The sequence below is a fragment of the Hylobates moloch genome, unplaced genomic scaffold, assembly GCF_009828535.3.
Source record: "Hylobates moloch isolate HMO894 unplaced genomic scaffold, HMol_V3 SCAFFOLD_22, whole genome shotgun sequence".
NCBI classification, from domain to species: Eukaryota; Metazoa; Chordata; class Mammalia; order Primates; family Hylobatidae; genus Hylobates; species Hylobates moloch.
The window spans coordinates 14,450,826-14,464,928 of record NW_026652297.1 but is presented as its reverse complement, the minus strand read 5'-3'; the positions used below and the strand labels follow the sequence as shown (position 1 = coordinate 14,464,928).

Genomic DNA, 14,103 nt, shown 5'->3' with positions numbered 1-14,103 from the left:
TGTTCTCACTCATAGGTGGGAGTTGAACAATGAGAACTCATGGACACAGGAAGGGGAACATCACACTCCGGGGACTGTTGTGGGGTGGGGGGAGGGGGGAGGGATAGCATTAGGAGATATACCTAATGTTAAATGACGAGGTAATGGGTGCAGCAAACCAACATGGCACATGGATACATATGTAACAAACCTGCATATTGTGCACATGTATCCTAAAACCTAAAGTATAATAAAAAAAAAAAAACCCAACAGTGTAACAACCAGATATTTTTACATGTATCACAGCCCTCTGCTTATGAGATGTAACTCTTCAAGGTTTTCCCCACAATCAGGAATAGTTTCAAAGTGGGGCAGCATTCTGCCCCTTTTATATTCTGAGAGTAGATATGATATGACTGAACCTCAATAGCCAACCTATTACCTCACATTCATTAGGTCCAATGAATGTCCCCCTTTGTTCTTTAATGATAACGTTAAACATCAAGTTGGTACAATTTTTAAAATATATTTCTCAAAAAGACTTTGCCCAGTCTGGGCAACATAGGAAGACCCGATCTCTACAAAAAGTTTTTAAAAAATTAGCCAGGTGTGGTGGTACATGCCTCCGGTCCCAGCTACTCTGGAGGCTGAGGCAAGAGTCTCGCTTGAGCCCGAGAGGTTGAGGCTGCAGTGAGCCATGATTGCAGTAGTGCACTGCAGCCTGGGTAACAGAATGAGAGCCTATCTCAAAAACAAAAAGTAAAAAACTTTTGAAGTATTACATGTTCAATTTTTTGCAATAATGTAAACTATTTCTTTCTCAGAAAAGGTACACACAGATCTTAATGTGACTTACTTGAAAACAGTCAACAGTTACAACTCAGTTATTTTCACTTTTCTCTCCCCAAAGGAGATTTTTTTTTTTTTAACCATTAAAGGTGTGGTTCTTAATATGGTTTCAGGCCTACAAGTGGGAATTTGAACAGCAGTCTCCTAGAACCTTCTCTTGAAAAGTTTTACTTTGCCATGAATTTCTGGTTCTTTAGAAAAACATTGTTCCCTATTACCAATTAATGTTGGCTTCATAAAGGAAATGAGAAATAATAACAAAGTGTTGGAAACTGGAAAGCAAATAAACATTGCAGACTGCTTGAATCCTAAGCCAGCTGAGGGCAAAACCAAGAAGCAACCAGATATACCTAGCAAAACCTGCAGACATTCAGGATTTGGGGATACTAGGAACCTTGGAAGGGGTGGGGGGTAAAGTTAAAGCCAAAAACAGGAGAGTTTATAAAAAGTTTGTTTAAATGAACAGTTGATCTTCAGGTGATGTCCTCTACCCTAGCATAAGACTGGTGCTTTATTCCCTGAAGAGTATAAAACAGAAGGCCTCCGGACTGGGGAGCATTGGGCACAGTTGAGATGTGAATGCAATCTTGGAAACAGATAAAATGAGTGTATGCATACTGAATGCTGAGACGCCCAGTCTTCCTTCCTCACTCAGCTAACAGAATGCTGCCTACCTGCCCTGAACCTCCAAGCAAGAAACTGAAATGCTTTTCTGGGGAACTGACCTGCCCAAGAATAAAGACCTGAAGATTCGACACTGGGTCATCCCCAAGGAAAAAACCCAGCCCATTCATTTTTCAGTAAAGCCCAGAGTCAACAAACCCACAGATCAGAACCTCCAATCAGCTTTTTAGCACCTACTCTCAAATACAAGCAGAGAACAGAGGATCACTAGATACCTGAGTAAAGCCTCTTGCACAAAAGATAAAGGCCAAACAAATAGAGGGGGAAAGATAACTTGAATGAAACAGACTTTCAGAGAAAATAAAACGTTAACAAGAATAAAAACTGATTAATATTCTCAGAGAGATATGAGAAGAAATTACAGTACAGGACATGAACAGAATGATACTTTTTATGAAAGGAACATTCAGGAAACCAAAAAGCTCTGAGCAATCAAAACTACAATAGCAGAAATAAAAAAAACAATGTTTAGAAGATAAAGCTGTGTAACCCTCCCAGAAAGAAACCCCCTCCCCCAAAAAAGATGAAGCAATAGGAAATAGAGACAAGATACGAAAATTGGAGAAACAGGTCAAAAAAATTTTAATATAACTGGAAAATGAAATATGGTACAGGCCACATAGGTAATTTTAAAATTTAGCCACAATGGAAAAATTTTAAAATAGGTAAAATTAATTTTGTTGTGTATCTGTTTTGTATTTGCACTGAGAAAACATCTCAAATTTGATTAGCCACATTTCAGATGCTCAAAAGGCCACATGTGGCTAGTAGCTATACCATTACTGGGCTATGTAGATCTCAATAACATTTCTTAAAAAAAAAAAAAAAAGAGAAGGAGGGAAAGGGCAGAGAAGAGAGATACAAACATTTTCAAGGACTGAAGGATTCAGTTTCCAAACTGAATAGGCTCTCAGAAAAGCCCAGCCAAATAGATGAGTTAGATCTCAACCAAGGCCATCATGATATTTCAAACTACTAAGGACTCAGAGAAACCTCTGCAGGCTTCTAAGAGGCAAAAAACAAAATGGGTTACAGTCAAAGGAATAGATACCAATAAAGCTTTAGACTTCTCATCAATACTGGATAAACAATGGATCAATACTTTTTAAAGTATGAGGGAAAAGGCCAGGCGCAGGAGCTCACACCTAAAATTCCAGCACTTTGGGAGGCCAAGACAGGAGGATCCCTTGAGGCCAGGAGTTCGAGACCAGTGTGGGCAATATAGTGAGACCCTGTCTCTACAAAAAAAAGAACTTTTTTATTATTATTATTAAAAATTAGCCAGGCTAGGCGCCATGGCTCACGCCTGTAATCCCAGCACTTTGGGAGGCCTAGGCGGGTGGATCACCTGAGGTCAGAAATTTGAGACCAGCCTGGTCAATATGGTGAAACCCCGTCTCTCCTTAAAAAAAAAAAAAAAAAAAAAATTAGTTGGGCGTGGCAGCAGGCACCTGTCATCCCAGCTACTTAGGAGGCTGAGGCAGGAGAATTGCTTGAACCCGGGAGGCAGAGGTTGCAGTGCCGAGATCGCACCACTGCACTCCAGCCTGGGCAATAGAGTGATAGAGTGAGATGCCATCTGAAAAAAAAGAAAATTTAGCCAGGCATCGTGGCATGCACCTGTAGTTCCAGCTACTTGGGAAGACTGCTTGAGGCCAGGAGTTCAAGGCTGCAGTGAGCCATGTTGTGCCTCTACTCCAGCCTGGGCAGCAGAGTGAGACCCCATCTCTAAAGTTAAAAAAAAAAATCTGAAGGCAAAACACCACAAATCTCTAATTCTGTAACTAGCCAAAATACCGACCATATTAGAGGGTAGAAAAAAGGCGTTTTCAAAGACCCAAGTCTCAAAAAATATACCTGCGATGCTCCTTCATTCAAGAAGCTACTAGAGAATGCGCAGAGTAACAAAATAATGAGGAAACAAAGAATGAGGAAAATGCAAGAAACAAGAAATAGGAGAAAGGCGAAAGGAATCCCTGGATGAAACTGAGCAAAGCCTAGAGACTAAGCAGCCCAGATTAGAGTAGGTCAGAAGGAACCAAGGAAGACTTCATCAAGAACATGCAATTGACAGAGCACCTCATGGGACTGAGTGTGGATTTAGACAACTGGCAGAATTTGGGGTTGAATTAGTAGCAAGTACACAGAAAACTAAGCAAATAGATAAAAGAAAAATATAAAATTATAAATTCTGAATGTTGAGCAAGTTAACTGTATTAAGAGGATGAGAAGGGCATGTAGGTGAAGTGGTGACAAATTATAAAAGAACTAAAGTTCAACTTTCATAATGTGAAATCCATACTTTTTGTTTGGTTGGTTGGTTGGTTGGTTTTTTTCTTGAGGCAGGAGTCTCATTCTTTCACCCAGGCTTTAGTGCAGTGGTGCAGTCTTGGCTCACTGCACCCTCCACCTCCCAGGTTCAAACAATCCTCCCACCTCGGCCTCCCAAGTAGCTGAGACTACAGGCATGCACCACCATGCCCAGCTAGTTTTTTGTATTTTTAGTAGAGATAGGGTTTCACCATGTTGGCCAGGCTGATCTCGAACTCCTGACCTGAAGTGATCTGCCCACCTCGGTCTCCCAAAGTGCTCGGATTATAGGCATGAGCCACCGCACCCGGCCTCAATAATAGTTCTGAAAATAAATACAAGAAAGGAGCGATATAGGCATGTTATCTGAAAATAGGAAGGTAAAAAGCAAAATAATCAGGGTTGAACATGGTTGGTTCTGGGTGGAAAAATAGAGGGAAGAAGGGGTCTGCCATTTTCTCTAACAACCTTTGTAAAACTATATCTAAGCCTGAAGTGTACATAATATGTAACTTTTACTTTAAAAGAAACATACTAAATCTAGGTAAATAAAAGGTCTTTACCAGGCCCATGATAATGATTGTCCTTATCGCCTAGCATTGAGTATTGGTTCCGCTGCATGGATGTGGATGGAGATGGTGTACTCTCCATGTATGAGCTGGAGTACTTCTATGAGGAGCAGTGTGAACGGATGGAAGCCATGGGAATTGAGCCCTTGCCATTCCATGATTTACTGTGCCAGATGCTTGACCTAGTGAAGCCAGCCATTGATGGTGAGACCAAGCAATGGGACATTTGCACTGTTCACCTATGTATCAGAGTGGGGCAAAGAATCCTAGATTGTCCTAAATTATTTAACATTTCAGAGTCTTGATAGAAGACTTCCCAGGACAGAAGTGTTTAAAGTTTCTCCTTGACTATGAGTGTAGCAACTTTTTTTTTTTTTTTTGAGATGCAGTCTCGCTTTGTCTGCCAGGCTGGAGTGCAATGGTGTGATCTCGGCTCACTGCAACCACTGCCTCCTGGGTTCAAGTGATTCTCCTGCCTCAGCCTCCCGAGTAGCTGGGACTACAGGCGACTGCCACCACGCCCAGCTAATTTTTGTATTTTTAGTAGAGATGGGGTTTCACCATGTTGGCCAGGCTGGTCTCGAACTCCTGACCTAAGGTGATCCACCCACCTCGGTCTCCCCAAAGTGCTGGGGTTACAGGCGTGAGTCACCATGCCCAGCCTTAGTGTAGCAATTGATGGCAAGTCTGCTATTTAAGAAATAGGGCTTTATACCAGGCACAGTGGTGTGTGCCTGTAGTCCCAGCTCCTGAGGAGGCTGAGAGGAGGATTGCATTATGATTGTTCCTGTGAGTAGCCACTGCACTCCAGCCTAGGCAACACAGCGAGACCCTATCTCTTTTTAAAAAAGAAAATGAAAGCGGTGTTTGGGAGATGAAAGAAGATTTTTCCTTAGACACAGAAAGCAGGAAGAGAGGAGAGATGGGGAGGGACTGCTTGATGGGTAGAGTTTCCTTTTGGGGTGATGATATTATTACAGAACTAGATAGTGGTAATGGTTGTACAACATTGTGAGTGTACTAAAAGCCACTGAATTGTGCACTTTAAAATTGTTTAAATTATGAACTTTGTTAGTGAATTTTACCTCAATTTAATAAAAGAAATGGGTTTGAGAAATTGATACTCTTGAAAAAAGAAATGGGATTTAAATTTTTTTATTCTGAAAATAGGACTTTTATAATAAACATATACCTGTACTTTTAGATGTCAGGGAAAGTTTTTTTCTCTGGCAAAACAGCTCTTGATGAAATTTACCAGATTTGTTTATTTTTATGTAGGCAAAATAACTCTAAGAGATCTGAAGAGGTGCAGAATGGCTCACATCTTCTATGACACTTTCTTTAATCTGGAGAAATACTTAGACCATGAACAGAGAGATCCCTTTGCGGTCCAGAAGGTAAAAGTATAATTTTAACTTTTATTTGAGGGCTGCAGTATCAGGGGCTGTGTGTGCTACATATTAAAATCGTCTCTGCATGCTGGAATTTCGGTAAAGAGGTAACATTTATAACATTTCATTAAAGACTAAAAAGAGACAATAAAGGACCTCTAGAGCACATGTCTCTCCACAGCTGATCGTCAGGTCTAGGTAACCTGCATCTGTGTAAGCACTTTCCACTGAGCGGACTCTATAGCTCATCTACTGATACACACACTGGAAACAAAAGAGTAGTTTTGAAAAAAAAAAAAATTGTCCTTCTATCAATAGGCACATCTGTATTAGAAACTATATTGGCCTTGATTCATTTGTACCATTCATTTCCAGGATTCCATGGTAAGTAGCTTTCCACATCATGGTAAAAACTAGAGTTCTCCATGATAGAAAACCTTCAAATAATATAACGCCTTTTCACATGTTAATGATTGCTGTTCATGGCTATCAGTTTTGAATGCATTCTACATCTGAATAAAGCTGAATATCCTTCCCCAGACACACAAACCTGTGGACCCTCAGAAAACCCTATACATACGATCCATGTTCGTGTCCTTTGTAGGGACATGGATGAAACTGGAAAACATCATTCTCAGTAAACTATTGCAAGGACAAAAAACCAAACACCGCATGTTCTCACTCATAGGTGGGAATTGAACAATGAGAACTCATGGACACAGGAAGGGGAACATCACATTCCGGGTACTGTTGTGGGGTGGGGGGGGCGGGGACAGCATTAGGAGATATACCTAATGCTAAATGACGAGCTAATAGGTGCAGGAAATCAACATGGCACATGGATACATATGTAACAAACCTGCACATTGTGCACATGTACCCTAAAACCTAAAATATAATAAAAAATAAAAATAAAAAAAATAAAATAAAATAAAAAAATAAAATAAAATAAAAAATAAAAACGTCACCCCTTGTTCTTACCATTCCTCTAAGAAGTAAAAATTATGTGAAGAACAGACTGTTGCAGTTGAGTAACAATAAATTATAAGAAGCTTTTGCGTTCTCTTTTCTTCTACATGTTCCATAACTGTTTGACCTAAATAGTAGTAAGAATATGATCACCTTCTAAATAAGATAAATAAGAATTTATCGCCTTCCAAAAACAAATATTCTGCAGCTGATCTCAGCATATCAAGTTGCATTATCGCTGGTTTAAAGTCTGTTATGTTTCATTGAATTTAACATGCTCCATAATTTTATGTTTGTTTGTTTCTTTCTGTGTGTGTGTGTGTGTGTGTGTGTGTGTGTGTGCACGTGTGATGGAGTTTCGCTCAGGCTGGAGTGCAATGGTGTGATCTCGGCTCACCGCAACCTCCGCCTCCCAGGTTCAAGTGATTCTCCTGCCTCAATCTCCCGAGTAGCTGGTATTACAGGCATGCACCACCACACCCAGCTAATTTTGTATTTTTAGTAGAGACGAGGTTTCTCCATATTGGTCAGGCTGGTCTCGAACTCCCGACCTTAGGTGATCTGCCCACCTCGGCCTCCCAAAGTGCTGGGATTATAGGCGTGAGCTGGCTGCGCCCGGCCTGTTTTATATTTCTCTAAGCAAAAACAAAACCCCAAACATTGCCAGTTGTAAGCCTATAATGCATTGCAATTTCATAAATGTTAGAAGGATAGAGATGGGGTCTTAAAAGGAATTAAATATAGTAATTAATAGTGGTCATTGTTTAGGAACTTAACATTATTATTGGCATAACTAACTCTAGACCCTAGGGCAATACTAACTCATGTTCAGCTTGGAAAGACATTTTATCTGAAACATAAAATTTCAAGAAAATTCACAAAAGTGTGTGGTCTTTTCCCTCTTCACTTATTTTCTTTGTGTTACCATTTTTACTCTAAAAAATTTACCTTTAAATTTTACTTTTCTTTATAAATGGTATAATTATTGATATTCTGATCTACAAAGAACATTATTAGTCAGTGCTTAATAAATTCTGGGCACTGTGTTGAAGAGATACTGGATATATGGAGATGGCAGAGATACAAGAACAAAAGGTGACAACCAAAGTATCTACATTAGGAAAAAGGAAGTGATACGGACAGAAGGGCTGTTTCCAGGAAGGTATCACAGACAACGTGGTATCTGAGTTGGCTTTTAAAGAACAAAAATTTGCCAGCGAATGGGGGCTTGGGGAAGGTACATTTCAGGCGGGCCTGTGGCAAACCACAAGTCACTCCAGGTGGCTGCTGTGCAAAGTGCCAGAGGAGAGAGGACCAGAGAAATGTCTCTGATTACAAGGCTAAAGAATCTAGACTTACCAGGTGCTATGGCTTGTGCTTGTAATCCCAGCTACTTAGGAAGCTAAGACGGGAGGATCACTTGAGGCCAGGGGTTCGAGACCAGCCTGGGCAACATAGTGAGACCCTGTGTCTACAAAAAAATTTAAAAATTAGCAGGGCATGGTGGCCTGCATTCTCAGCTACTTAGTAGGTGGAATGCCTGTAGTCTCAGCTACTCAGTAGGCTGAGGCAGGAGAATCACTTGAGCCCAGATTTTGAGGCTAGCAGTAAGCTATTGTTGCACCATTGCACTCCAGACTAGGCAACAGAGTGAGACCCTATCTCTTAAAAAAAGAGTTGGAATCGGCCAGGCACGGTGGCTCATGCCTGTAATCCCAGCATTTTGGGAGGCTGAGGCGGGCAGATAACCTGAGGTCAGGAGTTCGAGACCAGCCTGGCCAACATGGCGAAACCCCCGTCTCTACAAAATACAAAAATTAGCTGGACGTGGTGGCACTTGCCTGTAGTCCCAGATACTTGGGAGGCTGAGGCAGGAGAATCGCTTGAACCCAGGAGGCAGAGGCTGCAGTGAGCCGAGATCATGCCACTATACTCCAGCCTGGGTGACAGAGTGAGATTCTATCTCAAAAAAAAAAAAAAGGAAAGAAAAAAATGGAATCTATACCTAAAAAACCTAGCTGCTAAGCAGTTATAATTTTGCCATTTGAGGTGTAGAAAATTACCTTAGGAGTTTTACCTTAGCACCTCTTTTAAACCTGTTGAAATGAAACATTTTTCAGGTAGGATTTTTTCAGCAGTATACATTTGTGCAATGATCTATCTCCAATTCTTTGTCTTTGATTTTTTTTGTTTCTTGTGGCTGTCTTCTTTCCAATCAGGATGTTGAGAACGATGGGCCTGAGCCCTCAGACTGGGACCGGTTTGCCGCTGAGGAGTATGAGACTCTTGTTGCAGAGGAATCTGCCCAAGCACAATTCCAGGAAGGGTGAGTGAGTTTCCCTATGTCTTGTAGAATTTTTAACAGGAATGCGCATGTCCAGAGTATTAAAACTCCCTTACAAAATCCTTTTCTATTTTTCCCATTTTTGAATAGCATAAAAATGTGATTTAGCCAACTTTAGTTAAATGATTATCTTTTCCAGCAATCTTCACTCATTTCCTAATAGAGTCTTCTCATGTCCATTTCCTTTAATGAGTATCATCTTTCACTGGAAACCAAGATCACTGAACAATCAAACTACTGTTTTAGTGATATTGATAAACCCTGTACATAAAGGAGGAGGCTAAAAGAACTAAAGCTCTGGCCGGGCGCGGTGGCTCACGCCTGTAATCCCAGCACTTTGGGAGGCCAAGGCGGGCAGATAACCGGAGGTTGAGAGTTTGAAACCAGCCTGACCAACATGGAGAAACCCTGTCTCTACTAAAATTACAAAAAAATTAGCCGGGTATGGTGGTGCATGCCTGTAATCCCAGCTACTTGGAAGGCTGAGGCAGGAGAATCGCTTTTACCTGGGAGGCAGAGGTTGCAGTGAGCCGAGATCACACCATTGCACTCTAGCTTGGGCAACAAGAGCAAAACTCCGTCTCCAAAAAAAAAAACTAAAGCTCCTTCAATAATAAAGATGATCATGTTTAGAACAAATCTTTATTATACATGGTTTTGTGCAGGAAGTAACTTCTACATGTATTTCTACTAGTCAGGGCATAATTCCATAACGGGACCATGTTAAGAAATTTAATTATCCAAGAATTTGACTCCTTGGATCATTTCAGCAACTTTATAATTTGCTGGTTTTTTCCATCATCTTCTAGTAACTCCTTTTGTAATTCTTCTAATTCTTCCTTAATCAATCATAGCTTCTGTAAAGGCCTCAATTAATCTTTCTCATTAATGTAGTATACTTTTTGAACAGGCACCATTCATATGATATAATATTCAAAGAAACAAAAGAAATAGTAAAAAGTTTCCTACTACCCACTTCTCCTCCCCAGAAGCAACAAGTGTCATCGTGTTCTTGCTTACTCTTCCAAAGAGCCTCTCTCTCCATCTATCTATGTGTATATAGAAAGATACATGAATTCTTTTTTTTTTTTTTTTTTTTTTGAGACAGAGTCTCAAATGTGGTCTCTGATGTGGTCCATTCAGGTCAGCCTCCTGAGGCATAGAGATAGGGGAAGAGCAGGTCTAGAGGGATAAACAGAAACTATCCAGCCCCATAGATAAAGTCAAATAGTCCTCAATATAGATTGTACCATTTTATACCTCTACCATTAAATATTATCTTTTTTGAGGGTGCTGAACAAGCCATCAGCAAAGCGCTTTCTTTCATTGAGAGATTTATTTAACCTGCTTAGCCACAAAAGTAGGATTTCATTTTTATGGCAATGACCTGGAAACCCTTAAAATCATTCATCATGCACTCAATATCTTAAGCCTGACTGCATCGTGCACTCAGTATCTTAAGCCTGACAAGCATGATTTAAAGGTTTTTTTGGCATTGAGCTTCCATACTAGGAATTAGGGTTAGCATACCAATCTTAAGAAGCAGCATTGCTCCAGTTAAGAATATGTGTGGATTGGCCAGGCACAGTCACTCATGGCTGTAATCCCAGCACTTTGGGAGGCTGAGGCAAACAGATCATTTGAGCCCAGGAGTTCAAGACCAGCCTGGGCAATGTGGCAAAACCCCATCTCTACAAAAAATACAAAAATTAGCCAGGTGTGGTGGTGTGTGCCTGTAGTCCCAGCTACTCAGGAGGCTGAGGTGGGAGGATCACTTGAGCAGGGGAGGCAGAGGCTGCAGTGAGCTGAGATTACGCCATTGCACTCCAGCCTGGCCTACAGAGCTAGCTAGACCCTGACACACACACACACACACACACACACACACACACACCCCAAGTGTGGATGTTTATAATAGTGAAAATTTGGAGGCAATCTAGGTATCTAATGGGAAGATTAATAAAATTACATGTACCCAGTACAGTTCCACTAAGCATTAAAATCATTTTGTGGATGTGTACTTCTGGACTTTAATTAGGAAAAACGAGATGAGGAAGAAGACTATGAAAGATCCAGTAAATGTAATAGAAAAGAAACAAAAAAAGTAGCCAAAAGAAAATTAGGTATATGTAAGGAAAGCAAATGGGATCTTATGTATGTGTTTTAGACAAAAGAATATATGAAATAGCAAAATATATTAAAAGACAATAGAAAAGCTTTTTTGAAATAAAACCTGAATAGGAAAGGTCAGAAATCACGCCACATCCAGGAAATACTGATAATGAATAGTGATGGACCCCAGATTTGCATTGTGAATTTACTGGAACTCAAGGATGAATAAAGGTTTATCATTGGGTTTTTGTTTTTCCAATTTTAAAAATTCAAGTCACCAGACAACTGGTAAAAAATAAATAAATAAATAAATAAATAAATAAATAAATAAATAAATAAATAAATAAATAAATCAGCATGCCTCAGTAAAATTGAATACTGAAAGACCATGAAACAATGTTTGCAACTTCCTCAGAGAAAGAAGCTCTATACCCAAGAATTTTATACCAAGCCAAGATGGTATTCAAGCATAAAGACGCAGATAGATATTGTCAAACATACGAGAACTAGAGATTATATAGTACCCAGGAGCTCTTCTTTAAAAAGTACGTAATCATAAAACCAAGAGACAAGCCAAAATAAAAAGCCAGAAATGAGCAGCCATGGTAGAAAAGAAGTAATAGTGAGCATTCAATCCATTTAAATGTAGAAATGAGGCTAAATAACTAAGGGCATTAAAAGAGAGCAGAACATAGTATTCCATAAAAAAAAAAATAGTGTAACTAAAGATGTAAAAAGGAGGAAGTAAATATATGTGTAAGTTTCATTAGCAGGGTCTCAACAGATGCTCTCAAAAGCTGATAAGTTGGGGTTTAAGAAAATTATAATAAACTGTTACAAAACTAAAGCCAGACTAACTATTCTAATTAAATCAGAAAACATGTACACACAAAAGAAAAACAGACCATGCGGCATAAACTAAAGATGCCAGAACTAACGCAAATATTTCTAGATCAGTGAATGTAAAAGGAATAAAGTCACTTATCAAAATAAAAAGATTCAATTATTGAACGACAACAACAAAGGTTGAATATAAAAATAATTAAGACCCCCAAAAAACTGTCTTGATAACATCAGATTTTTAAAGCAAAAACAAAAAAGGAGAAGTTGAAACCTATTATTTGAAGACACAGTAAAGTATTCCCTTAAGATAGATAAAAATACCTTTGTGGTTTATGTTCATAGACCATTTACAAACTACATATTAGGCCACAAACAACACTTCAGTGGACTTCTAAAAACTAGCATTAATATAGTAATATAGACCGGCATTAGACTCAGCATCTGAGTTAAACTGAAAGTATGCTATAGTTTTCAGTCTCAAACCACATAAAAGTAAGAAATACAGAATATCACTTAAAGTAAGAAGAGAAACTTTCAGCGGGCCACTAAAAGAAGGAAAGCAGATGGGATCAGAATGAAGGAGCCAGCAGCTTAGATTCTTCGTATTAGAATGTATAAAACAATTAGACAGGTAATGGGAGTAGCACTTAATGATCCCTACCTGAATTTGACTGAAACCAACAGCAAGAAGACGACCAGAAGATGTGTCTACGTAGGTCAACTCCTGTATATCCCACCCTACCCCTAAAGGAAAGACAATCAAGCCTGTAATCCCAGCACTTTGGGAGGCCGAGGCGGGCGGATCACGAGGTCAGGAGATCGAGACCATCCTGGCTAACACGGTGAAACCCCATCTCTACTAAAAATACAAAAAATTAGCCGGGCGTGGTGGCGGGCGCCTGTAATCCCACCTACTCGGGAGGCTGAGGCAGGAGAATGGCGTGAACCCAGGAGGCAGAGCTTGCAGTGAGCCGCAATCGCGCCAGTGCACTCCAGCCTGGGGGACAGAGAAAGACTCCGTCTCAAAAAAAAAAGACAAAAGCCCTGACTATGGAGCTTGGAACAGAGAAAGCCCAGTCACTGAAATAGCTACACCTCAGCAATATATCACATCCCATCTCATTCTGTCCCCCACTCATATCCCTGTTCTCATTAAAAACCCCAACAACCCCACTGCCCCTTCCTAGGCAGCCAGTGAGAACAGAGGCAGCAGTCTGTTCTCAACTACTTAAAAGATGGACAAATATCAAACAGTTAAGAAATATCAATGAAATACTCAACATATGGAAGAACTTATACCCTTGGAAGGAGACACAATCAGAACAAGACATCAAAATGAGCATATTTACTATTTTCAAAGGAATAAGAGAGAATGTCACACTCCTAAACCAACACTAGAACCAGTTTCTTAGAAATGAAAGTTTTATAAATTGGAAAAATGCAGCCATTGGACTGAATAATAGAATGGAAAAAACTGAAAAGTTTTTGATATGGGATACTGGCATAAGAAATCCTCTTTGGAAGCAATAGAGATAATAGCTTAATAATTCTGAGAATTTTAGTTGTTTGAGCAAATAAAAAGATACACAGGAGAAGGAATCTGCAATTTTTTTCTAACCAGTTATAAATACTTTAGGCCTTGTGGGTCTTTGCCACAACTAAGCAGCTATTGATAATATGTAAGCAAGTGTATGTGGCTATGTTCCAATAAAACTTTAATAATAGGCACCGAGCTATTCATTTCATATTATTTTCATGTCACAAATATTCTTTTTTCTTTTTTTTTTCCTTTTTTTATTATTATACTTTAGGTTTTAGGGTACATGTGCACAATGTGCAGGTTTGTTACATATGTATCCATGTGCCATGTTGTTTTGCTGCACCCATTAACTCGTCATTTAGCATTAGGTATATCTCCTAATGCTGTCCCTCCCGGAGGAAGATCTATCAAGCAAATGGAAAACAAAAAAAGGCAGGGGTTGCAATCCTAGTCTCTGATAAAATAGACTTTAAACCAACAAAGATCAAAAGAGACAAAGAAGGCCATTACATA

General features: G+C 39.6%; 1 protein-coding gene across 3 annotated transcripts in view; it reads left to right on the top strand.

Moving 5' to 3' along the window:
* PPP2R3A (protein phosphatase 2 regulatory subunit B''alpha) overlaps nt 1-14,103 on the top strand; it is a 220,530-nt gene that overhangs the window by 142,210 nt on the left and 64,217 nt on the right. For all 3 annotated transcript variants that reach the window (XM_058433343.1, XM_032143604.2, XM_058433344.1), the window contains 3 exons: nt 4,420-4,595; nt 5,670-5,788; nt 8,971-9,077. In XM_058433343.1, the coding sequence (XP_058289326.1) occupies nt 4,420-4,595; nt 5,670-5,788; nt 8,971-9,077 (402 nt within the window). The remainder of the gene's footprint in view (nt 1-4,419; nt 4,596-5,669; nt 5,789-8,970; nt 9,078-14,103) is intronic.